A 25,959-nucleotide genomic window follows, 5' to 3' on the forward strand; every position below is an offset into this window, starting at 1 on the left:
CCGCGCCGCTCCTAGCCGCTGCCGAGCCGCGGACGCAGGACGGGAGGCTCGCTCCTGCGGGCGCGCTTGTTTTTCTGCGGCCGCCTCGCCCTGCGCAGCCCCCGCCCGCCTGAACGCCGCGCTCCGCTCAGCCCCGCCCGCCATCCGAGCCCTGAGCTGGATTTATGAATGGGGGGAAGAGGCCACATGCCGCCGCCGCCGCCTCGTGTTGACCGCAAGCAGCCCGGGCCCGCGGAGCTCCGCCGGCTGCCGTAAGAGCGTCGGCCCGGCCCCGGCAGCCGCTCCGAGGACTTGTTGCTGCTGCGCTGCCGCCGCCGCGGGGAAGCCGGCCGCTCCCGGGACTCGGGAGCCGGAGGGTGCCCCTGTGAGTGAGTGTGAGCGCGCGCGCGCCCCAGACCTTCGCAGTGAGCCTGGACTGTGCGCTAACTCGCCTTTTGAGGGTGAAGGGGGGGGCGTGTCCGGGGGCCCGAGCATCTGAGTGTCCAGTCCTAGCCGGGGAGCGTGAGGGCTTGTTCCTGCTTCCCCGGGCCCCTCGCTTGGGTCCTCGGCTCGCCTTTTCCCTCCTGCCTCCCTCGCCGGAGCTGCCTGCCCAAACCCCAACCACCTGTGCACCGGAGAAACCCAACTCCTCCTGCTCCGCGCCCCGGGGGGAGGCAGGGGCAGGGCCAAGCCGCAGAGGGGGCCGCCGCCGCCTCCTGCCTCCTCCTCGTCTCCTCCCCCTCCCCCGTCTGACGCTGCCTCCTTGGGAAGGGTGTTTGGAGGGCAGCGGCCGCCCAAAGCCGAAGCCCCGCAGCGCTTCTTATGATCAGCTCGGTGTGTGTCTCCTCCTACCGTGGGCGCAAGTCGGGGAACAAGCCTCCGTCCAAAACATGTCTGAAGGAGGAGATGGCCAAGGGCGAGGCGTCGGAGAAGATCATCATCAACGTGGGCGGCACGCGACATGAGACCTACCGCAGCACCCTGCGCACCCTACCGGGCACCCGCCTCGCCTGGCTGGCGGATCCCGACGGCGGGGGCCGGCCCGAGTCCGATGGCGGCGGTGCAGGCAGCAGCGGCAGCAGCGGCGGCGGGAGCTGCGAGTTCTTCTTCGACCGGCACCCGGGCGTCTTTGCTTACGTGCTCAACTACTACCGCACCGGCAAGCTGCACTGCCCCGCCGACGTGTGTGGGCCGCTCTTCGAGGAGGAGCTCACTTTCTGGGGCATCGACGAGACCGACGTGGAGCCCTGCTGCTGGATGACCTACCGGCAGCACCGCGATGCCGAAGAGGCGCTCGATATCTTCGAGAGCCCGGACGGAGGCGGCGGTGGCGCAGGGACCGGCGACGAGGCCGGCGATGATGAGCGGGAGCTGGCCCTGCAGCGCCTGGGGCCCCATGAGGGAGGTGCAGGCCCCGGCGCGGGGTCGGGGGGCTGCCGTGGCTGGCAGCCCCGCATGTGGGCGCTCTTCGAAGATCCCTACTCCTCCCGGGCGGCCAGGGTGAGTGACAGGAGCCTGAGCCTCCTCTCGGGTGTGTAAGTACCCGTGGTGGTGGGGATGGGGGCCGGGAGGAGCGGGCTGGGCCGAGACTGACTTACCTTTACCACTGCCTCCCTCCCAATTCCCTCTGTCTTCCATGGAACCCCAGGGGACTCACCCCCCCCGGGGGCCCGCGCGCCCCCCCCCACACACACATACCCTCTCTCCTGCACGCCTCATCAGGAGATTGCACGCACTTGACTTACTACTTGGACCTAATCCCAGCTGCCTGCTTTGCCGCATCCCCTCCGAGGGAGTGGGTTGCCCTTAGCTGAGCTCTTCCTCCCCCTTCTCTGCACAGGCTGCCTCTCTTCATTTACCCCCCACTCCTCCACAGGGCCAGCGGCCTGGAGAGCTGGAATTAGGCCTCCTGCCTGAGTCAGGGTTTGGGGGAAGAAAACTGGGTGTGCTAAGCGCCTACTCTGTGGCAGGCCCATGTGTTAGCTTCTTCCATGGGTGCCACCTCCTTTAAATGCTCTGGGCAGCCGGGTACGCTGTGAAGTATGAGTTCTGTAGAGGGACACCAGCTCCAGCCCAGGCAGGGCTGGGACCGGAATGCAGGCCTCTCATCCAGGTTTCTGGTGAGCCCTTTTTTCAGGGAGATAAGTCAAGATGTCTGCCCCTTGCCATGCCCCTAAGGCTTCCTGGTCACCTGGGATGTCTTGGCTTCAGTTAGACAGGAAGGGCCTAATGTTCTGGGTGATGCAGGCTCCCGCGGTCAGTGGCCAGCCACAGGCTGCCTGTGATGATCCCAAATTTGTTGCCACTTCTTTTGTTCCTGCTGCGGCACAGATTGGCTTCCCAGAAAGCCCTGGTTCGGGTTACTGCCTGAAATGGGTATGTGGGGGGAGAAGAGGGTGGCATAGATCTAGTCCTATCCCACCACCTCCTCCTCAAGTCAGTCCAGTTTCTCCCACCCCCCTTAGGTGAAAGGGATTGGAGGGATGGGGATATACTTGGACGGCTTAAAAAAAAAAAAAACAACCATGAAGGATGGCTTCAGATTCTTTAGAGAGAGAGAGAGAGAGAGAGAGAGAGAGAGAGAACCCCGGAGGCTGGTGCCTGGCTTCATGGCTGGCATGAAGCCTGGCTGTTCCTCACCTCTGGCATCCCAAGTCATCCTATTAATGAGTCTCAGAGCCCTTGCCACCCTCCCTGGCCCCTCCTGTGCTGGGCCTCAACCAGGTCATGGAAGGGAAAGTTCCACTTCCCCACCCAGGGGAGGGCAGGAGGCTGGGAAGTGGGGCTGCAGGGCGGGCCAAGCTGGTGTTAATGCTAGACCAGGGCAGACACATCCCCGGCCTGGGAGGAACAGAGGTCTTGGTGGCCAAGGCATCCCAGGGCAGCCCCCGGAAGGCAGACCCCTTTGTCAGGACTGAGAGGGAAGTTGGGGCCAGGAGCTGCCTTTGTTTCTTCCCTACAGCCCTTAGATCAGCCCAGATGATGCCCTGGCCTGAGTCTCCTGTGAGTTCTGGGGGCTTCTCATGCAGTTCACTAACCCTGCCAGTGTCTGCTGTTGGCTGTGGGTACTAGGGGAGAGCAACAGGTACAGGCTAATCCAGGCTCTTTTTAAGTTGGGGCTGGGGGGAGGCAGTAGATTTGGCTTCCTAGAAATGGGGAAAGGGGACAAGGCAGGGAGGCAGAAATGAAATGATGTGGTTGGGGGAGCAAGGTCCTGTTCCTGAGCATTCTGGGGCCTCTGGGGAACTTTTCATCTCTGCTTCTTCTGTCTTGGATTCCAAGGGGCTGTGCCATCTATGAGTTTACCTTCTGCTCAACAAACCCCAGGGTCGGCCGGCCTGGGGGCTCGTTGAATAAATGCAGAGCCTAGTTGACCTCTTGAGTTTCTCCAGGAGCCCAAGATACTTGCCCGTTTGATGTGGAATCACATCCGCCAGGGCATTCCAGCCGAGGCCAGGAGTTCGGGGCCGGGCAGGGTTAATTCTAATACTGAAGCAGTGCAGAAACCACGATCCAGAGGTGTTCGATGCCGTCAAAGACACTTAAGGGCAGAGCAGGAACCTCCCTTAGATTCCAACTTTCTGGTCGGTAACACTGATGTGAACAGCTATGTGGAGCTTAATGGCACTCATGCCAAAAGTGGACTTGTTTCCTGCTGAGGAGCACCAGGCAGAAGCAAGCCTTCAATTCAGCTGTTCCTGGGACAGACAAGTGAGAATACATAATTGTTAAAAAATTGCTAATGGCTTTTGGTTTGAGTATGCCATGCAGGTACTTACAGTAATCTCTAGTCCTCCCGATAAACTTAACGGTGGAGATCTCCTCCCCATTCAGTAGATTGGGCCTGTGAGAGGGTAAACATCTTGCCTGAGATGACACAGCCAGATAGTGGCGTGCTGTGAGTCAAAGCCCCTGCTCCTCCGATTGCAACATGTTCTTTCCACTGAACGAGGCTGTTTTGGAGGTGAAGGGGTGGTTTGTTTCTTATTCTGGCCTGGAAGGTGTTCTGAGGTTCTGTACTTCCTGTGGATGACATCAGAAAACCCAGGGGCAGATGGGGACATCAGCAGGGACGTTTACTCTGCCACCCCTCAAGGTCTAAGGGCCTGGGGCGTAGGCGATCTGGGGCCGTGCCCTCCTCACTCTGTTTACCCGCGGCCAATAACACTGCCCTTCCAGCAAGTATTGTCCACTGGGTCTGTGCATACCCTCCCTACTCGGGGCCTGCAGCATCAGCCGTGGGCGTGGGGTGCCCACTGAAGGCCAGTAGGGCAGAGGGGCAGGGCCCGCCCCAGGCGTCAGTTTGCACCCAGCTGGCCAGTTGGGTAGTGTGTTATGACAGGAGCAAAACAGATACAAACGGAAAGTGAACTCAACTGATTGTGGAGCCTGTTGCGTAGCTACTGGCCTGGCCCGCAGAGCTGTTCCCATTCAGGCAGGCTCTAGGTCGGTCAGGGTGCTCACCCCTGCTCCCCTCACGGTGGCCAGGCCCCTGGCGGTGCTTTGGTGGCTCTCTTTCTGTGGCCTGGTGTGGGAAAGCAGGCATGGGGCAGGCTGGTCCTGTCCCCACCTGCCCAGCGCCCACAGTCCCAGCCTCAGCCACAGCCAGGGTGGCTTGCCAGACTGAGGGGGACCAGCAGGGTTTTGGCAGCAAGGAGGTTGGTAGAATAAGACCTTCCTTATTTGCTGAGGGCACACAGGAGGCCCGAGGAACGGGACCCTAGGACACTCCCCTCCCTTCACTCCCAACCTCTTGAGGACCCAGGGGTTAGACTGACTTCAGCTGTTACCAGTCCTGTTAGGAACGATAGTGGTTTGGAGCACCTGGGTGGCTCAGTTGGTTAAGCGTGCAACTCGATTTCGGCTCAGGTCATGATCTTACGGTTTGTGAGTTCAAGCCCCCATTGAGCTCCACGCTGGCAGCACGAAGCCTGGTTGCCTCTCTCTGCCCTCTCCCCTGCTCATGCTCTCTCTCCCTCCCTGAAAATAAATAAAACTTAAAAACAATTAAAAAAAAAAAAAAAAGGAGGATAGTCGTTCTCCTTTGGCTAAATCAGTACCTGGATTCGTTTTCCCATAATGTTCCCCTTCCGAGTAGAGGATGTGGCCCAAGGATCCCTACTGTCCCAGGAAGGCAGCTGGAGCTGGGTTTTCACTGAGCACCCACTGCGTATCAGGTCACTTTTGCTTTGTTCTAGTATCTCGTCTGGCCTCTGTGAGGCAGGGATCATTAACCTCAGTCTACACTGAGGGAAACTGAGGCCCAGAGGGGCTTGCTCACACAGCTGGTGGTTGAACTAGGCTCCAAACCCAGATCTTGTGAACCCACGTCTGTGCCTGTGCCACAGCTTCAGCCGCCTCCTGTGCCTTCTTGCCTGGAAAAGGCCTCTGACTTTAGGGGGCCCCAGAGGGGGCCTTCTGCTCTCCTGCCATCCCTCCCTTCACTTCCTCCTCTGAACTAAAGCTCCCATCCCCTCACTCCCTAGAATTGCTCACATCTGAGCTTGCTCTCTGTTTTTTCTCACTGTGGGACTCGCATAGAACAAAAAGAAAGGGGACTTAGTTACGAGAGGTGACGAGGTGTCCCCTGGCCCGGCAGAGGAGTGAAATGGAGGCCTTCTTGGAAGAAAATGCAGAGCTCTGTTCCTACTTATCCTTTCTGAAGGCCCCCCAGCTTCTCTGACATGGGCATTGACTGGGACTAGCTGGGTGGTGGGCAGGACCCCCTGGTCCCAAGCCGGCTGGGCTAGGGAGAGCCAAGAAGCCAAGCCTGGGAGGCTCGGTGCCCTGGCCTGTCCCCCAACCCTGTCCCGAGGCAGCCTCCCAGTCTCTTCCTGGGTCTGTTTTGTGTTTTTCTTTTTTGTTCTGAACAGACCAACATTTGCCTCTGAACATCTTGTCTCTGGATAATGAGGTGTTTCTGTTTGCCACCATTTGGGGTGGGGTGTAAAGTGGGGGAGGGGCTGAAATAAACTTGGGCTATTTTGGGGAGATGAGGGAAGAATGGGCAGGAACAGAGCCAGGCATTTGGGCCTTGGGAACGGGGAGCCCCCAGGCTCCTTGCCTCCACCCGTGGACGTTGTCCTGCCCTCACTCCGAACCCGGTGTGCTGGGCACCAGGACGTTCAGGCCATCCTTGTTCCTGGGCACCCAGCCTACCACAGCCTCTGGCCCAGCTCCCTGCTAGGGTTTTTTGGGTTTTTCTCAGGCTGGGTGATGTTTACCCAGCCTCTGGCAGGGGGCCCCATCAAGCAGTGGTCTTGGCCCACCCTGGAAAGCCACAGAGTCTGAGAGCCCATGTGCCTGGAGGTATTCCTGGGCATTTCGGTCACCTCTAGCCCGAGTTAGTGGGGCTGGCCACGTCTCCTCCTCGTGACAGGTTCCCCAGGACCTGGAGAGGAAGTAGGCAGTCCCCTTGCCTCCAGTCATTCAGAAAACATTTATTGGGAACTTATCACATGCCGGACACCAGTCTGGGCCCTGTAAATACAGAGACGAGTCAGACATGGTCCCTGTTCCTGAAGGGAGCTAGGTCAGGTGGAGTCGGTGGCAGTTGAAGGAAATTGGGTGACAAGAAATAGTAATAACACAAGATGGATCATGAGAGGTGCCACAGTACTCTTAAAGGATAAAGCCCCACAGGAGGTGAGAGGGAAAAGCCATAAATCCCACCTCTGTGTGAAGTGAAGCGAGGTGGGGGGATGGTTGGCCGGCAGGGAAGCCTCAAGGAGGAAATAGAAGTTAAGCTGGATAGGCCCTGCAGGATAATGACTTAGCTCTCTTAAATAATTTTTAGAAGGAGGCAGGCTATAAATAAATATATAAATAAATAAATGTTCACCGTGAGTAGTGCTTTAACCATGCGGAGTTAGGGAAGGGGCGAATTTTCTGGCCAGGTGACCGGCCCCGGCAGAGATAGGACAGCACGGAACACAGATAGGCAACAGCCAGGAATCGCATTTGGCTGGGCACGTTCCTGGCTGGCGATCTGGGCTGGACTGAATTCCTTCTGGGGCCGGACTCATCAGCTCCCGGCAGCCCAGAGGCCCTGAGAAGCCCCACGTGCTGGCTTGGCAGAAGGGGGGCATAGGTGGCGGCAGGCTGTGGCCCCTGGAACCAAGATAGGAGGTCCCAGGGCCAGGGTCTGCTCCCAGGGGAGCCCATGAAAGGAGAGGAACAGGGGCCGCTAGGCTGATACCTGCACTTTGAAGCCCTCACTCAGGAGCCTAGGGACAGCTCAGAGATGCTTTGCCTGACACGTTGTCTCTCTTTTCCTGCCTCTGAGCCCGCAGGCCTGCTCGCTCCTTTTACAGCGCTGCCTGGGCTCTAGGACCTCACTTTCCCGGAAGCCTCAGCGCCTCATCCCATCCCCACCGATCTTCTCTGCGAGTGTCTTTGGCGGTGTTCTCAGATTTCTCTTCTCCTACACTTCATCCTTAATATAGGTTTTGGGCATGAGTCTTCTTATGTTTATCGGTCCATCTGTCTCCTTGGCCCTTTCTCCTTGGGCCCCCCTCCCCTGCCCCCGCTGATTGTATTCAGTTCCCAATGACTGGTGTCTGTCACCTCCCCCCTACCCCCCCGACCCAGCCTGTGCCAGATTCTTGAGACACTCTAGGCTCTGTGCTGAGTTTTACAAATATCATTTCTTTTAATCCTCAAAACAGCCCTATAAAGTGGGTACTGTTCTCATCCCCCTCAACACATCAAGCACTCTGTAGCCTCAGGTCCTTTGCAGTGCCTGTTCCCTCTGCCTCTCCAGGTATCCTGGATCTTCATATAACTCACTTCCTCACTCCTTCAGGTCTCTGCTTAGATGTGTCACCTTGGCATCGAGGTCTTGCCTAATCACCCTATTTGAAATAGGTCTCTCCGCTCACCTGGGTGGCTTAGTCAGTTAAGCGTCCAACTCTTAATCTTGGCTCAGGTCATGATCTCATGGTTCGTGGGTTCAAGCCCTGCATAGGGCTCTGCGCTGACAGTACGGAGCCTGCTTGGGATTCTCTCGCGCTCTCTGCCCCTCCCCGACTTGCGCGTGCACGTGCTCTTTCTCTCTCTCAAAACAAATTGAAAAAAAAATAGTTTAAAAAGAAAATGAAATAGTTCCCTCCTCCTCATACTCTACCTCCTTTCCTCTTTATTTTTCTTCCTAACACTTACACCATCTGGCATACTATGTATTTGCTTATTTGTTGATGGTTTCCTTCTCCTAGAGTGTAAGGCCTAAGGGGCAGGGGTGTTTGTTTTGTTTCCTGCTGTTCCCCAGCGCCCAGAACAGTGCCTGGCACATAGTAGGCCATTTTATGGGCAAAGATCTCCATTTTATGGGCAAAGACCCTAAGGCTTAGAGAGGTTAAGAAATTTGCCTAAGGTCTCTCAGGCAGTGAGTAGCAGAGACCAGCTTGTACCCAGAAGCACGTGACTTGAGATTCCTACCATCGGCAGTTTTAGGATGAGCTTGGTGAAGGAGGCTGATAACAGGGCTGACTCACCAGGCAAAACACCTGGGTCTCCGGACAGGTGGGTCCCCCACAGGCTACAGCCAGCCTGTGTGTGGGGAGCCCATGGAGCAGGAAGCTGGAAGGGGCGGTGCTTTCCAGCACAGAGGCTCGGAACCTCCTGTCCAGGGTGGTGAGACCCTCCCGCATCCTTCCAGCGGGGAGGAGCGTAGCTGCTGGCCAAATCAGATCACATAAGCAATTTTCCGCTTGGGCAGTTTTGACTTCCAGCAGAATCTATGTCCCGTGTCCTCAGGTAGCATGGGAAGAACTGACATCTTCCACCATGGGAACCGGGGCAAGTCCCTTCTCCCCAGGCCTTGGTTTCTTTGGTTGCAAAACTAGCAGAAAGGGAATTGAACTGGGTGAGCTCCTGGGGTCCGTTTGCTTCTAAAAAGCAAAGATTTTTGTGATGTTTCTGGCTCCAGGTCCAACTCAGCCTCTCAGAAGCTGCATGTAAGGGTCCTTGGAGACCATGCCCACACCCCTGGCTGGGAGCTAGTGCTGGCCCCATTTTGTAGTGAGAGACCCGTACAAAGCGCAGCATTTACCTAGTGAGTGGCTGGGCCAGGATGAGGGACCCAGGCAGTCTGACCCCAGGGCTCCTTAGCTCTTTGTCCTCAGTCTCTGCCCAGCAGGTACCATGGGAAGGAGGTACAAGTGTACCCCACTAGCTGTATGGGATGGCCCAGCAAGGGCCGCTCAGAAGGCTCCAGCTCAAGGCCTTGATGTCTAAGTTGGGTGCTGTTGCAGCCACTGCCTCCTTCCTTGGTCTTTTTTTGTCCCCGGAAGCCCCCAATAAAGAGAGTGGGAGAAAAAAAAAGCCGTGTCCCTGCTGCTGGAGGTGAAGGGCCTTGATTGCACTTGCTTAGGACCACTGCTTACAAAATAATTCAGTTCGGGAATAACCTAGGGAGAAAGGAATCATTGGGGCCCGACAGGGGAACCTGTAACCTCAGGACCCACCTGGGGCAACACGCCAGAGCCCAGGTGCCTACATGTGTCCCAGCTCAGCCTCAGGTGGTGTGCCTGTCTCCTTGGGGAAGTGGGGGGCTTTCTGGGGCCTGCCTTGCACCTGCTGCCAGCCCTCGAGAGGTCACAGGGGAGACTGAGACCCCGTGAAGATGTCACCAAAGAGGAGTGGACTGTTTGGTTAGAGGACCAAGTGGAAAGAACTCTGAGCTGAGAGTCAGGGGACCTGGCCTCTGTCTGATCCTGAGCGAGTCATTTGCCCTTTCTCGTGCCTGGGAAATGGGCACATGTGGCTACCCTTTATCAGCCCCATCTCCTGGGAGGGCTGAGGTGAGTGGTACGAGAAAATAGTTGCAACAGCTATAAGGAAAAACAGCAAAAGTGAGTGGACACCGCAGGAATTCAGAGGGCTGTTCCCTAAGGCAGGAGGGGTGGTTTGTACTTACTGGGCGGCTGCAGAAGGAGCCCGGGCGCCAGTGAGGAAGGCACCAAGGCTGGCTCCTTGGCCCTGTGGGTAAGAGGGTGGCCGGCACGCTGCCCTCCCTCCCCTTCTCCCCTCTCTGTGCCCTCTGCTCAGCCCCTTGGCAGCTCTTCCTGAACTTGTTTTTCCAAATCACTAATTAACTTCACGCTCGGCTCCCAGGTGGGCCAACTCTCCTGGCTAATTTTTCCTCGGAGAGAGCAGGCTCCTGCTTCCCATGCTTCCTGGCAGAGCTAGGGTATGCCGTCTCCACGCCTTACCCCACCCCTTTTGCTGCTGGGGATGGGAGCAGCGCCCGGAGTCGGTTCCCAGCATCACGGTGGCCACTCAACAGGTGCCACCACCAGCTCATCTCTGGATGGCCATGGAGAGCCCCCAGGCTGGAGCCATTTGCCTCATACCCACATCGGTCTGTATTGCCTTGATAGCACCTTTCTCGGGGAAGAAAAATGAGATCGGGGCACCTGGGTGGCTCAGTCGGTTAAGCACGTGACTCTTGATATCGGCTCAGGTCATGATCTCATGGTTCGTGAGATCGAGCCCCACATCGGGCTCTGTGCTGATAGCGTGGAGCCTGCTTGGGGGCTCTCTCTTTCTCTTCAAATAAATAAATAAACTTAAAAGAGAGAGAGAGATCAGAAAAGGAACTTGAAATTTACCTTCATAGGAGAGACACAAACAGGAGAAGCTCTAGGCAGAGTTGTTCAAGTGGGGAAAGTGGTCTGCTACCTCTGTTCTCCTTCCTTGCTGCATTTGATCAACCTGTCCATGGTCAAGTGTAAATAAGATGTGTTACTGTGCAATGGGTGTCTGTCTTAAGTCCAAGGTACACAACCCTAAGGGTAAAATAGTAGTCATCAAGGAGTTCGCTAGGAACAGTATTGACAGTTCAGAGAGGACTTTCCTGGGTCTGTGAATTGATCGTGCCTGGGAGGTGGTGAAGGCAGTGCGGTGTGAAGAGAAGGTACGGCCTCCAAAGGTAAACAGTTCTGAGTTCAAGTCTGGTTTCCAACCCTTCTAGGCTATGTGACCTTAGGCAAGCGTTTAAACCTCTCTGATGCTTAGTTCCTCCTCCTTAAAAGGAGATGATGAGACTTACCTCACAGGGTCACAGGGAGGACCGAAGGCGGTAACACGTACCAAGTGCCCAGCTGTGCCAGGACAAAACAGACAGCTAACGGATGTTCATTCCCAAAGTTCTCTCAGACTTGCTTCTGCTCCAGAAGCCCCGGAGGTGCTGCTGTTTCATTTTCCCAGCTCCCCTTGTATTCTCCATTGGTGTTTTGCAATACTAAGAACAAGGTGTGCCTTCTCCCCCTCTCTCATGCAGACTCTCAGGGAGGAAAGCATCCCTGAGGGTCACCATTAGCCATGGCCAGGTGGAAGTCAGTGTGTGGGGATTGCCAGGTGGCCACGGGGCCACAGTCCTTCCCCGTCCACCTATTTAAGCTCGGCCCTCTGCCCGGGGAGGAAGCTCATCCCCACGCACGGAGCAGGACAGGCAGCAGCAGGGGGCAGAGACCCCAGCAACAGGTGCCCTGACAGTGGTGAATGGCATTGCATGAATAACAGATGAGGGTTCCGTAATTGGTGTTATTACACATGCATTTCATCTCCATTCATAATGATTGGACACTTAAACCTAGCTGTTCCTCTGCCGGGTGCCACTGTTATCATTCTACCCGAGATCCGAGCCGTCTGGATCAACCCCTGCCACACTCCGATCCCAGTGGGTGCAGTTTATTTTTTGTTGGAGCTCAGTGTCCCAGGAAATGCCAGGTGTCGGGAAGGGGAGGGGTGGTTATTCTGGGCAGACCCCCCCCCTTGTCTCCTGTTATGGACGTGCTGCCTTCCTTCAGACACTTCTCACTGTCTGGGCATTTGGCTGGGACATTCTAAGCTGCAAGGTAGTAGAGAGGGGCTGGGACTTGGGACTTGAGGAGGTGGGGGGTCGTGGCTGGAGTTCTAAGACTCAGCTGGCAGAAAGAGGCCCGGACTCATTCCCTCCAGGCCCTATCTCTGGGCATATCCCTAACACAGTGGACCTCAAAACTTAGCGTGCATCAGAATTACCTGGAAGGTTTGTTAAAGCAGATAGTTGGGCCCTACCCTCAGTATTTCTCATTCAGTAAGTTTACGGCGTCAAGAATTTGCATTTCTAACTAGTTCCCAAGTGCTGCTGCTCCTGCAGCTGGTCGGGGACCTCACTTTGAGGACCACTGCCCCTAAAGCCTAATTACTCCAAGTGTAGTCTGTGGACCAGCAGCCTCTCCTGAGAGTTTGTTAGAAATGCAGAATCACAGGCCCTACCCTGGCCCTGAATCAGAATCAGAATCAGAATCAGATTTTAACAAGATTCCTAGATGATTTATATACCCATTACAGTTTGAGAAGCTTTAAGGCACGACCCTTCTACAGGGGCGAGGAGCTAGGCAGGAGGCGGGGCCAGAGTCAGCAGTGGGCGGAGCCAGAGCATTAAGGGCGGGGGGGTGGGGGGGGGCGCATCGTAGGCAATAGTATAGTTTCCTGTCCAGTTGCCTCCAGCCAGAAGCAGCCTGTCTCTTCTGTGTGCCGTGACAAAGATTGGGAAGAATTACCTTAAAATACCCGAGCAGATGGGTAAAGACCCTCTGAGGAGGGAGTTCCAGACCACGACTACCATCTAACGTCCTTCCTTCCGGTGACCCATGCCCTCACTCTCCACAACCAGGACGGCGCCCGTCCATCCCTGACAACCGCCCCACTCTCCTCCTCGCCCGCAGGTGGTGGCCTTCGCCTCTCTCTTCTTCATCCTGGTCTCCATCACCACCTTCTGTCTGGAGACCCACGAGGCCTTCAACATTGACCGCAACGTGACAGAGATCCACCGAGTGGGGAACACGACCAGCGTGCACTTCCGGCGGGAGGTGGAGACAGAGCCCATCCTGACCTACATCGAGGGCGTGTGTGTGCTGTGGTTTACACTGGAGTTCCTGGTGCGCATCGTGTGCTGCCCTGACACGCTAGACTTCGTCAAGAACCTGCTCAACATCATCGACTTCGTGGCCATCCTGCCCTTCTACCTGGAGGTGGGGCTGAGCGGCCTGTCCTCCAAGGCAGCCCGAGACGTGCTGGGCTTCCTGCGCGTCGTGCGCTTCGTGCGCATCCTGCGCATCTTCAAGCTCACACGCCACTTCGTGGGGCTGCGCGTGCTGGGCCACACCCTGCGTGCCAGCACCAATGAGTTCCTCCTGCTCATCATCTTCCTGGCCCTGGGAGTGCTTATCTTCGCCACCATGATCTACTATGCCGAGCGCATTGGCGCCAGGCCCTCCGACCCACGGGGCAACGACCACACCGACTTCAAGAACATCCCCATTGGCTTCTGGTGGGCGGTGGTCACCATGACGACGCTGGGCTATGGGGACATGTACCCCAAGACGTGGTCGGGCATGCTGGTGGGGGCGCTGTGTGCACTGGCTGGCGTGCTCACCATCGCCATGCCCGTGCCGGTCATCGTCAACAACTTCGGCATGTACTACTCCCTGGCCATGGCCAAGCAGAAGCTGCCTAAAAAAAGAAAGAAGCACGTGCCCCGGCCACCCCAGCTTGAGTCACCCATTTACTGCAAGTCTGAGGAGACCTCGCCCCGGGACAGCACCTACAGTGATACCAGCCCCCCTGCCCCAGAAGAGGGTATGGTTGAGAGGAAACGGGCAGGTGAGATTGGGCGTTGGGAAGGAAAGCCACCTCCCCTCCAGTGGTGGAGGGAGTCCCCAAGTGAACCTCAGCCCTTGGGACTTGGGATTGTCCTTTATTGTCCCGGGCTGCCCTAAGTATGTAAGATGTGTCTTTAAAAGCAGAAAGTGTCGAGGCCAAATCTCTCTCTCTTCTGGTTTTCCAATAGCTTTCTGAAATTAGGGTCTGTGGAGTGAGTTTACCACCCAATTTAGGCTGCGGCGGGCGGTGCACGGGGCTGTGAATTCAAGTACCATCTTGGCCACGATGCTGTGTGACCTGAGGCCAGTCACTAACCATCTCTGATCATAGGTTCTTCACCTGTAAAATGGGAGTCATCTCCTACTCCCCAAGACTTTGAGGAGACCCAAATGAATAACATATCTGAGAGTATTTGGAGAAGTGAAAACCACTCTACAAGCATCAGGCGCTGTCGTTGTTAGCTAGAGAGCAGGGCAGCTGTTCTGCCAAGGTGCATCAACACGTGAATCATTTCTTTCCAAACGTTGGAGTCTGATGTCTCTTGGCCTAATAAATGTGATAACGTAACAGCAGTGGGAGGCTGCCTTCTGTTCAGCACAAGCTAGATTGAGTCCTCGGCTCGGGGTTTAACATGGGATGGGAGGGAACCGAGAGGGAGTAGCCCAGACAGTGTCGGGCAGGGGAAAAGGAAGGGTAGAAGAAACGGCTTCTGCACCCTGGAGGGGGAGGGCCTCCGGATCTGGATCCTGTTCTTCAAGGATGGGAAAGGCCACCCCTGGAAAGCTTGCTTCCACCTGCGTCAAGAGAGGGGAAAGGAAATCGGCTTAACCCACAGAAACTTGGAGTCAGGCTGGAGAGCCGGAGCCTAAGTGTGGTGGGAGGGGCTCCGGAGGGAGGTCTGGGATTCCTCGCCTGGGCAGCCCTTGGACGCCAGGCCATCGGGAGGCTGGGGGTGGGCCAGGAGACAAAGGTAGCAGCTTTTGGCCAAGCTCTGGGGGCAAAGTGGGACTCACTCTCCAGAGGGGTGCCTGACTCATAACACTCACCTATGGCCTGTTGGGGGGTGGCGGTAGTACATGCTGGGGCTACTCACTCCCTGGGGTCATTTGGGGGCCTTGATGGAACAACCCCCCTCAGGCTCCCCACTTCACCAAAGTGGTGCCCCTTCCCCCATCCCTGGGTGGAAATCTCCCAGCCAGGGCCTCGGGGAATTTCAGCTGTACCCCGAGGCCCGTTCAGAGCTCGGAGGGAAACCTAATATCAAAATGCGCAAGTCCCTGCACCAGCTCCTGGATGCACACTTACCCGCGGCTGCTGTCAGCTGCACCTCAGCCTGACCCTAACCACTTGGCCGTGGTCAGGGCATTCCTGGCCCATGCTGAGGCCGCTGCCTTCAGAGCGAGCCAGCCAAGGGCCCGCTGTGCTGCCTGACGGAGGCAGGGGCTTGGGGCTAAGAGCCCACAGCAGTGGGAGCTGAACTGGAGCCTCCTCTGTGCAGGGTCTTCCCCAGACAGGTGAGCCCCAAGCGGAGGGCTCCAAATCCTTTAGGTACTTGACTCTGCCTGAGGTGCCTGGTGAGCAAGATTAACCGCCTACAGGGGGTCCAGAGAGATGGCCGTGGAGGCCTATTTATTGGTTTAACCCTGGCGGTGCCAGCCCTCATCCCAGCAAGCCGGGTGTTCTCTGAGGGAATGCAAACTCATCCAAGTGTCAGCCTGAGCCAGCCCCAAGGAGGAAGCAGAGTCGGCCGCCTGCCTCAGGCTAATCTCCTGGGACAGCCTGCGGCAGACAGAATTCAGGAGCCCCGGCTTGGGGTATCTGTGGCGCCTTGTCCCGGGAACGACTCTAGGCCAAGGCTGAGAGGGAAGGAGGGAATTCCGTCCCCTGCCCCCAGGGCCAGGCCCACTCGCTGGCCCTCCCAGGGAGATGCCAGGCCCCCTCAGGTGAGGGAAGTGACGCTCTAGGGCTGGGATTGGAGAGCCCCCAGGTGAGCCCATGAGGAAGGCCCGAGCAGCCCCTCACACAGCCTCCTTTCTGTCTGCTCCCTTTAGACTCCAAGCAGAACGGCGATGCCAATGCGGTGCTGTCCGATGAGGAGGGAGCTGGCCTCACCCAGCCCCTGGCCTCTGCCCCCACCCCTGAGGAGCGCCGGGCCCTGCGACGCTCCGGCCCCCGAGACAAAAACAAGAAGGCAGCCGCCTGCTTCCTGCTCAGCGCCGGGGACTATGCCTGTGCCGATGGTAGTGTCCGGAAAGGTATGGCTCCCCAGGCCGGGCAGGTGGAGAGCCCCCAGGGAGCTGAGTCTCCCCAGTGTCCCCTGCAAACCTTGAGGTCCCCTCCTCCCCTGAGGCCTTGGCCACCATCTCCTCTGCCTTGGATGTGCCCCCGCTTTTAAGATGAGTACCCTGATCTCCCACTCCCTGGACTAGAAAGGCCTCCGGCAGCCCCCAGAGGTTCACAGAGCCCAGCACCCACGCCCCTCCCCGCCCCCCCACCATGGCCACAGGGAAGAAAGACTAAGTGCTAGAGGCTAAGGGCAGGCCAAATCAGCGGCCCCTGCCTTTCCCCTCCATTTGATCACCACCTCTTCCTCTGGTTCCTGCCACGACCTTGAGGCCTGGCTCCACAGGGTCACTGCCAGACTTTCCCTAGACCTCCCTTAAACACAGCTAAGGTTTCCCAAGTAAGTCCCGAGAGATACCAAGAGCCTTCGGGAGTCAGGATAAGAATGAGCTGCTGGTGTGATGTCTTTGGAGAGCCTAGCACAGGCCTGACCTCCTCATCCTGCCCTGGGGGTCCAGGAGCCCGGGAGGGGCCAGCCCAGCTCTGCACGCCTCTTGAGGCAGAGCCAGCAGGTGACCAAGGGGTGGGGAAGGGGGTAGGGATGGGTAGGGACTCTGTGTCCCCTCTGAGGTGTGCTCTGAAGGATTTGAAGGATTCAGGAGAGTAGCCCATCCTCTCCAGTAAGGAAAGGCTGAAATTCATCGGCAGGCCCCTAGCTGTGGCAGGAGCAGGGCAGAAGCTGGGCCGTGGACTTAGGGCTTCCTTACTTGCAAAAAGGGAGTCAGCAATGATGGAGGATGGTTGAGGGTCGGTAGTGGCTGAGAACAGGAGTCTCAAGAGCAGGTGCTCCTGCCCGGTTCCTGATCACTTTTTTGTCATTCTTGCCCTGTCCCTGTGACTTAACCTGCCTAAATGCCCTACCTAGTTCCAGAACAAACCCTGACTCCTCCTGAAACAAAGCTTGTCCCTGGGTTCTCAGGCCACTTCTTAACCAGCCCTCTTTTAACCAAATCCACACCCCGCCCCCCCCACCCCTGCCACTTCTCACTGTCCCAAACTCCAGTCCAGGTCTGGGTTGAGTGAGTCGGGGCAGTGTCTGTGATGCCTCTGTCCCCCCAGGCATGTCTCCTGGCCTGCTCATCTCATGCAGCCTGCATGGGCACCTTCCCAGCCCCTGCCCCCACGGGATCCCCAGGGCACCCTGACCCTAATGAGGCGCTGAGAGGTGTGTGTCCAGCTGTGCTGGGCATATGTACTGTTGGGTGTCACCAGCAGGAGCTGCCATCTGGCAGCTGGAAGGAGATGGCCCAGAGGCCCCAGCTACGGGGCTGCAGGTTGAAGGTACTCAGACCATTTACACTCTCTCCTGCGTCTCTCTGGTCTCCCTGTCCTCTGCGTGTCCCAGTCCTTGGGCTCTGGATGTGCCTGTCTCTCCTGCCCCCCATCACAAACACGCAGCGGCTTCTGCTGCGTCCTGGTTCAGACCCAGAGACTTGCTGTGGCTGGAGCATGCTGAGTGATGGCCCGGAATGTGGGGCAGAGGGGACCCTGCCTCCCATGTAGGCCTCGAGCTGACTGCCCGACAGCCCTGTTTGCACTCCAGTATTGTGAGGGGCTTGGTGGAAGTAGCAGTGTGGAAGAGGCTGTGAGGGTACAAGTCAGGTGGGACCGTGAGGAGGTGGGGAGCGGGTCACACCCGGGGCAGGAGGGGCACATGCCTGGGCTGGGGAGCGTGTACAGCACCGCCAGATCTCTCTGGGAGCTCGTGTGGCCCGGCTGCTCTATTTTCAAGATGCCTCCACACTGCTTCTTGGCAACAAGCATGCAGCTCAGCCAATTAGAGTGACCTTCGAGAGGGAACAGGTGGGTTGCTGGGAAACAGGCCCTGCTAAGCGAGCGTGGCAGTTAGCATCGCCAAACTCCCAGCAAGCACTCAGCAACTTTCCCCATGCCAGACCGTGCCTCCCTTTCTCTGCGCTGGGGCTATGTGTGGGACCTGGCGTAGGGGGCCCAGGGCTCCTTCAGCCACGGGCAGACTCCCTTGTGAGCCTATAGCTGCCCAAGTGTCAGAGTGTGAACTCCCTGGGGGGGAAGGTGACCGGTGCTGATCAGGGCTTCTGAAGATGGTGTAGAAAGGTGCTGGAGGCTGGGGGGTGTATGTGTAGCTGGAAGGGAACTTACTTGGGGACAGTGACAGGGCAGAGATCAGCTGTGCGGCCCTGGCGTCTGTCCTCTGGAGCCCAGGTGACCTGGAAGCCCAAGAACGTCAGGGAGCCTTTCCCAGGCGGGCCAGACCCCTCAACCAGCCCAGGGCTGACTGCCCCGCGGGGTCCCCTGGAGCATGGATCCCACGGAGCTGCTCAGATGAGGAACCAGGCCCCTCTGACCCATGTGCCTTTTCTTCACCAAGGCTGCGCAAAGTCCCGGAGTCTAAACAACATAGCTGGAGCAGCTGGAACCAGTCTGGGGCTGTCTCCACTGGCATCAAGATACAGCTCACCCTACCCTCCAAGAAAACTCCCGCTCTCCCACCCCTTCCACCCTCTCACCAGCCCTCCACCTGGACACCCGGCCCCTTAGCGGCACCCTTGGCTCTCCCCACCCCCCGGGCGCACACGCTCACATGCCCTCCAGCCCTCATACCTCCTGGGGCCTGAGGGAGCCGGGCGGGATGCAGGAGAATCCAGGCCCCTGAGCCTCTCCTCCACAGCACCCAGCTCCCCAGAATGTTCAGCTCTGGAGCCTGAGAACAAGGGGGAGATTACGCCCAGGGCTTACACCTCCCCGGTCCCCATCCTGAGCCGGACGTGCCAGCCCCCCACCCAGGACCTGTGCCTCTGGGCCTTGCCTGCCCTCAGGGCCCCATCGTAATCACAGCAAATGCATTTTCATTCCTCGTGGCCTTCAGTCAGCAACCAGCCTGCCACTGAATATCTCTGTCTGTCTGTCTGTCCATCCCACACCCAGACCAGCCAAGAATAAGGCTGTCTCGTGGGGCGTCTCTGCTGGCGTGCAGGGAGCTAGGCCCGCGAGGGGAGCAGTGCCGCCCTGGGAGAGGAGGCCTGATGTTCCCCAGCCCTGGCCTGGCACGCAGGTGGGGGTCCTTGGGGCCCCACAATTGGCTGCCTAGGCGTGGGAATGCCCTCCTCTCCGGGGTGACACCCGGCGGCAGAGCCCCGCACCCCATCTGCGCCCCAGCAGTGGTGCCTCTCCCGCGCTGCTTTCTCTGCTTCCACGACAGTTTCTCCTCCCTCCTTCTCCGCTCCCCCAAACTCCCAGCCCTGCCTCTGAGTCACCTGCCACTCCCACCCAGCCTCTGCGCTCTGTATTGCTGCCAGAACCGGAGACTCATCTAATTTCTATAATTAAGTGTATTCATTTACCTAACGAGCCCAGGAGCACAACAGGTTTGTGAGTCATTGAGTGAGCAGGGGTGCCCCCTGGGCAGGGGCAGCTGAGGGGAAGCGTGGGGACAGAAGCCATCCTGCCCCTCGCACGTGGCCACTCCCGGGCCAGGCAGGGCGGGCTGCAGGCAGCCCCTCCCCAGCAGCTTGCCAGGGAGGCTCTCTGGGCCCCCTCAGCTTCAGGAACGAAGAAGGCCTCGGCCAAGCCATTTCCTGTTTCACCTGATGGGAGTTAGACCTGACAGTGGAGCCGTGTGCCTGGCAATTTTTAGAGTCAGATTATGCAACTTTGTAGAGGGAATGACTAAGGTCCGTATCTGCTCCTTCCAGGGTGGGCAAAGATAGGAATGGAAGGACAGAATTCAGGGACTCGGCAGGAGGCTGGGGGATTGGGAGGCCATCCCAGAAGGTGCACTGGGCAGAAAGGTCAGACCATTTCATGAGGTTGGCTGTTGTGAAAAACCTGTGCCAGGAGCACCCCCATTTCCGTGCCGTCTGTCTTCAGCCTTGGGCAGACACACGAATGTCCCTTCCGGAAAAGTGTGTTCACGATGGGTACTGGCATACCCCAGCCCTGCTGTGTCCTGTGGGGCCTGTCTCCTGCTTGTTCTCAGAATGAAATGTCCCGCTAAGAGATGAGAAAATACAGCGGCATCCATGTGGCCTGGACAGGCCCCTTTCAGTGACCGGGGCTGGGAAGCCCTGTGGAGCAGGATGGAGACATTAGGCACTGTCTCGTCGCTGAATCTGAGAGCCCCGCTGCTTTTCCTTCATGAGGACGGATTCGGTCCTGGCCCCGCAGGGCTCCTTGCCTGGGGGTCCTGAGTCTGATGGGGATGTGATGAGCTAGGTGTCCAGTTTAGCCTGGACGCCACAGCTATTTTCTCCTCTGACTTGCCTTTCTGGTTCGGGGAACTGAGTTGGCTATTTCTGTGGCGGCCCTCAAGTTGTCAGGAGCCCAAGTTTCCACGGTACCCACCTCCTCCTTCCCTCTCCTCCCTCCCACAGGGATGGGCATGCTCGTGGCACCCCTCCGGTGGGCACAGATGTCCCTGGGCGACATGATGCAGGAGTGCCAAGCTGGAGCCCCTGGTGCCTTGGGAGATGGGCTCCCACCTGTCCCCCCTGGTTCTCTAGCTTCCGTGGGGGAAACAGAGGACCTAGCTAACAGGACGGCTGAGTAGGCTGCTACCTCTCAGGACCTCTGGACCTCCCAGGGCCCTGGGAAGGGGCAAAGTGAGTCCTGGAGTTTGCAGAGACCCACTGTACACGGGGCCCTGCCTAGGAACGCAGCTGCCTACGTGGGCCTCAGCCTGTCCAGACCTTGGGCCTCCCTCCTTAGGGGAAGGCTCTCCCTTCCACCTGTAATCTGAGAGCACAATTGACTTCACGTTGGGTGTAGACTTGGACCTGTACCCATTACTTTGTCTTCTAGAAGCCTTTCCCTCACAGCTGGGGCCCACCCCCTCCCCCACAGAGCAGGGAAGCAGCCGGGGTAGGAGTTGTTCACCTTACGAGTTTGTACCAGGCCTGCTGACAAACTTAGAGGCATTTGTCAGCCCCCAGGGCTTCTGGGAAGAGCTGCGAGCTGGAACCAGAGGTGGAAGATGTCTGTTCACTGTAGGCCGGGAGTCAGAGGGGAGACTGAGTACCAGCCCGAGGGCTGGGGCTCCAGGAGTCACCCCCTTGGGCCCAGACTACCCTGTCACAGAGCTTCCTGGGAGAGGAGGGCCTCCCCTGCCCTGGTCAGAGAGTATCACCCCCAAATCCCTGCCCCCACAGCAGCCTCCTCGCCCGCCCTGCCTGTGCCCCCGCTGGGAGGGTAGGGGAAGGGAAGGCCCAGGCCACTGACATTCCAGGCTGAGGCTGAGCTGCCGAGAAGGGCTCACTGAGAAGGGTTGGGTTTCTCAATAAGATGCTCCTTTCTGGCCTTCTCTTCTGAGATGGACACGTGCATCCTCCCTGACCCTCCCCTTCGGCATCCACCCTCCAACTGCTAGAACTCTGTTCCTGCCGATTGAGGAACTGTGGCCGGGCACAACAGGGCAGCACACTCAGGCACCTTCTTCACTAGCCACCCCCGTCCCTCTGCCCTGGGGACAATGGAGTGGCCCCAGGTGGTAGGTGGCAGGTAGAGCTATGCGGGGGTGGGCCGCCCAGGTTGGACTCCAGGCCACACCAGGAACGTCCCCCACTCCCTCCGTGCCAGCATGTAGGGCTGTGATCCCTCCGCCCACAGCACTGGGGTTTTGAAGACCTGAGGGCTTGTGATTCCTGGAGCTCGTTACATGAGCAGGTATGGAGATAAGCTGTAACATGGCCTACGAGTCACCTTGGCCTAGTGCTGGGTAGGCAGAGGGGTGATGAAGGGGCTCACCCCATTCGCTGACCCATCCTTGCTCTTCCTGGCCTCTTAGCCCGGGGTCCCCATGCCTTCCAGCTCTGCTCCTGGCCTAGTCCTTAGCCCACAGGCTGTGGGTCAGCAGCTGGCTTCCTTCTAACATCTCATTCTTTGTTTCTCCCTTTCTTTTGCTGAACTCCTTGCCCCCCCAGACGGCAATGTTGAGCCGAAAGCGTGCGTCCCAGTGTCTCACACCTGTGCTCTTTAAACACAGAGACCTGCCAAGACGCCCTCTCGCCCAGCTATGCCCAGGCTGAAGTCCTCACCCTCTCTTAAGCGGCACCAACATGAGAGAGGCAGGCAGACAGACAGAAAGCCAAAGGCTTAGGGACACTCTGGAACCCTGGCAAGAATCTTTCGCTGGGAAAGACTCAGAGACCCTTGTTTGCACAGGACTGACGGAAAACCTCCCATGTGACCCTCCAGGCCCAGAGCCATCTGGGTCTGATGTTCTGTTCTGTTGTACACCGAAGAGATATATATGCACATATAGTATCTGTATTCGTACGTACTATACTCGTGTGTGGTGCACGTGCTACTGGTGGTCTGTCTTCTCTGTTAGGCTGTGTCTCCCCAGGCCCAGGCCCCGCCCCCAGGCCCCCCTCTTCTTCACTGACTCCTTGTTTCTGCTGAACACGTGTGTGGAATGTCCCAAGAAAGAGCGTCTGGGCTCTGCCAGTCCCAAGGGCGGGGCGGGGGGGGGGTGGGCAGGCAGGCCAGACTTGGCCCCTCGGGGTTGTTTCCTTCCCCTGTGGCCGGTGGTCTGTGGGGAAGGCCCGGTTGCCCCCCAGGGTCACTGCTCCACTGGCCCCACCCCACCCCAGATTGGGGTTCTACCTCCCACCCCACGCCCCAGTTTTGGGGGACTTCCAGGGGACTTCCTCTGGAGCTTCTTCCACTCCTCCTCCACCTTGCCTGTGTCCTGGACCGAGGGGGCGTTTTGTCTTTTTTTATTTTGGGTTTTTGTTCTGTCTCCTCCGTCCATTTGTTTTCAAAGATGCTGCTGGGCAGACGGGCAGGGAAGGGGTCTGTCTGCCCCTCTGGCTCAGGGGTCTGAGAAGGGGAAGCCTCGGGCAAGCGGAGACCAGTTGCAATACTGTACTTCCTGGCCGGTGGCCAGAGGACGCGTGCAATAGCAGAGGCCAGGTGACCCCTTCAACCTTGGCCTCTGCCCCTCCCGCGGCCCTCTCACCGCAGTCCCACCCGCCCTGCCCCTCCCTGGCGTTGGTCAGTCCTTTTGTAAAGCTGTCCCCTCGTGTGTGTGTGTGTGTGTGTGTGTGTGTGTGTGTGTGTGTGTGTGTCTGAGGCATGCCTAGGCTGGGCCCTGCCGCCCTGTCTGCGCGCCTTCCACTGTCGTGCTGTGCTCGAGCCCCAATAAAGACATCTGGAGCGTCCTGCTGCTCCTGCCTCTAGTGACTGCGTCCGCCTCTCCTTTCTGGCTCTGTGTCTGTGGGGACCTCCCCGCGCTTCCACCCCAACACCTGAGACATGCAACACACTCCGATCCTAGCCCTTTCCCCACCCGGAATCATCGATGCCTGCCAACCCCTGCGTTTAGAGCTAGGCACGAATGCCCAGAGAAGGACAGGCTTGCCCGGGGTCGTGAAAGAGGGCTGACCCGGGACCCCCGGCTCCCAGGCAGTGTTCTGGTCTCCACCGCCGCCACCTGACCCCCTCCGTGACGCGGAAGAGATGTGTTTGGAAGGCGTACCCCTGTATTCCTGCTTGCTTGTGCAGGCCCCCCCCCCCTTCCCTGGAATTGCACCAGTGCTATGTGGGCCAAGGCCCTGGGGATGCCAGAGTCATTGCGATGACTGGATGGCTGACGAACTGAGGCCGGCAAGGGACAGGTGGCACATCCGGGACCACTTAGCGTTGGGGAATAAATGAATCCTGGGTAAGCGATGGGGACACGTGCCCCTCACTGTTGTTTCCCCGCTCAGTCACATGGAGGCACACGCAGGGCTGGCTCCCAGCTGTGCTGCCTTGTGCGCTCGTTCCAAATGGCCCCACACCTTCCTGCTCAGCTGCCACCGTCTTGAAACGATGGAAGAAGGGGCCCTGCGTGTTCATTTTTGCACCGGGCTCCGTAAATCATGCAGCCAGCTCTGGGCACACGTTTGTTCGCCTCACCCTCTTACTCTAGGCATAAACTAGAGTCGTAGGGCCTCGGTTCAAAGTCTAGAGTCGTAGGGCTTCAGTTCAAAGCCACTTACTAGCTGGGTGACTTGGGAACAGCTCAGCCAACCTCAGTTTTCCATTCTGTAGAAAGGGGATCACAACAGCCCAGTTTGGGTTTCAAAGACCGCACGTGTAAGGACCGGGCCCAGTGCCCTCGGTGTGCCTATGACGTAGAGAAGATGCCCACAGCAAGTGTTTGTTCCCTCCTCACCCCTTTCCGGAGCTCTCAGGCTTTTCCCCACAGACTTCTGAGTTCGCTGTGTTCAATCACGCCAAGAAAGGACAAGCGCATCACAGGGGGCAGGGGGTGAGGAAGGCAGAGGGGACGGAAGAAGTGAGGGGAAGCCTGCTCTTGAGGCACAAGAGAAAATCGGGCTTGGAGCCTGAGCCGGCCGAGGCAAAGCAATGGCAGGCTGCCACTTGTCAATTAAAGATAAGATCTCGCCCGGCCGCGGAGGGCAAGCAGGGCCTGCGCCCCTGCCCCCCCCTTTCCAGGCTGGAGAAAGCCATTTGCAGCCAGGCTGGCCTCAGAGAAGCTTGGCCAGGCCATAATGGGATGGGATGTACTTCTGGCTCCATGACGATATTACGCATCGGGGCCCACGTCCAAGATGGCTGGGGGTTTTTGTTTTGTTTTGTTTTTCGTAGATGAGTGTGGAACCGTTTCACGGTCAGGGGCCAAGAACCAGCAAACCGCCCCGGGGTACCAGAGGTCAGGGTGGCCCTCAGGGGACCCAAGGAGATGCAGGGTCCCCGGTGACACGCTGGTGCAGACTTCTGGAGGGGAGAGGGGCGTAGAGTTCAGCGAGAACAGACTACCCGTCCGCTTTACCTCACAGGAACAGCGGGCAGGGCTGTCAGGAAAGGAAGGCCGTGGCTTCCTCAAAAAAGCAGGGGCTGAGCCCAAACGAAGGGGCTGGTTCAAAGAACAGGACACCGGTGTCCAAGACCAACTTTGGGAGTCAGACACACTCACACTCAGCTTGGAGTCCTGGCTCCATGACTTCCTAGTTGTGGGACCTGGGGCAAGTCACTTAACCTACTTAACCCGTGTGAATCTTTATTTCCTCACCTGTTGAATGGGAGTATTGATGGCACCTACCTCATGGAGCTGTTGGGAGAACCCAGTGAGCAGTGCCTGTAAAACCCTGGGCACATAATCATTGCTTACAAATATTGGGGGGGAGGAGGAGCGTGGTGGAGCAACTTCCCCCCAGTAACCCACCCCAGTTTGGTTTCTGGCCTCACCTTTCAAATAAGTACTATGAATTAGCGTCATTTCGGTAAAGCCCTCATCTTCTTGTGAAGCAGGCAGAGAGAGTGGGGGGTCATAATGCCAAACAACTAACATTTATTGAGTGCTGGGCGATACATCTAATGCTCTTAAAAACTCATTTCGAGACCGGTGTCATCATTATTCTTGTTTCACAGAGAAAACTGCAGGACAGCCATGTTGGGTCACCCAGCCAAAAAGGGGCCAAGCTGGGATTTGAACCCAACTAGTCTGACTCCAAGAGTCCAATGCTTTCCTGCCTTGTAAATGGAATGGGGCTTCTAAGTCATCAGCCCGAGGGCAGGGATTTGTGCTTTTAATGGTTTTCATTTCATTCACCTCAATTGGAATTGAGGAAGTGGGTGCCCTGGTAGTGCCTGACCCCACCCCCCACAGAAAAGGGGCCGTTGTTAATTAGCATAACCCCCAACTCATGGAATTCTTGATTCTTTCCTCTGCAACCCACTGAGTTTTATTGTCTGAAGGGAGTGACTGGGATGGGGACGGGTCTGGAGACCAAGTTATAGTAGGAGCAGCTCAGCCTGCAGAAGAAAAGGTACCCCCATCTTCAGTATTTGAAGGCATCTGAGGGGAAGTGGGTTTAGCTTATCTTCTGATCCCGGAGAGCAGACCTGGGACCAGTAGGTGGAAATGTTAGGAGGACAGATCGGGGTCAAATAAAGAAGAACCTGGCTTTTTGTTTTCCTGCTATTACAAATTCCCCACATGGTGTTGAAAGCATCCCATACCAAATCAACAGGGAAGGAAGGCCCTGTCATCCTCCCTCA

General features: G+C 57.7%; 1 protein-coding gene across 5 annotated transcripts in view; it reads left to right on the forward strand.

Moving 5' to 3' along the window:
* The first annotated feature begins 3 nt into the window (after positions 1 to 3).
* KCNC4 (potassium voltage-gated channel subfamily C member 4) overlaps positions 4 to 25,959 on the forward strand; it is a 46,113-nt gene continuing 20,157 nt past the window's right edge. The window contains exons 1-4 of one of the 5 annotated variants that reach the window (XM_040471257.1): positions 5 to 1,479; positions 12,693 to 13,629; positions 15,681 to 15,884; positions 18,323 to 23,129. In XM_040471257.1, coding sequence (XP_040327191.1) covers positions 802 to 1,479; positions 12,693 to 13,629; positions 15,681 to 15,884; positions 18,323 to 18,492 — 1,989 coding nt within the window. In that variant the 5' untranslated portion in view covers positions 5 to 801 and the 3' untranslated portion in view covers positions 18,493 to 23,129. Of the gene's footprint in view, positions 1,480 to 12,692; positions 13,630 to 15,680; positions 15,885 to 18,322; positions 23,130 to 25,959 lie in introns of those variants that run through there. The other 4 variants (XM_040471259.1, XM_040471258.1, XR_005788845.1 and 1 more) reach the window with 4 other exon arrangements.

Source organism: Herpailurus yagouaroundi, unplaced genomic scaffold (genome assembly GCF_014898765.1).
Source record: "Herpailurus yagouaroundi ecotype Mexico unplaced genomic scaffold, PumYag 77, whole genome shotgun sequence".
Taxonomy (NCBI): Eukaryota; Metazoa; Chordata; class Mammalia; order Carnivora; family Felidae; genus Herpailurus; species Herpailurus yagouaroundi.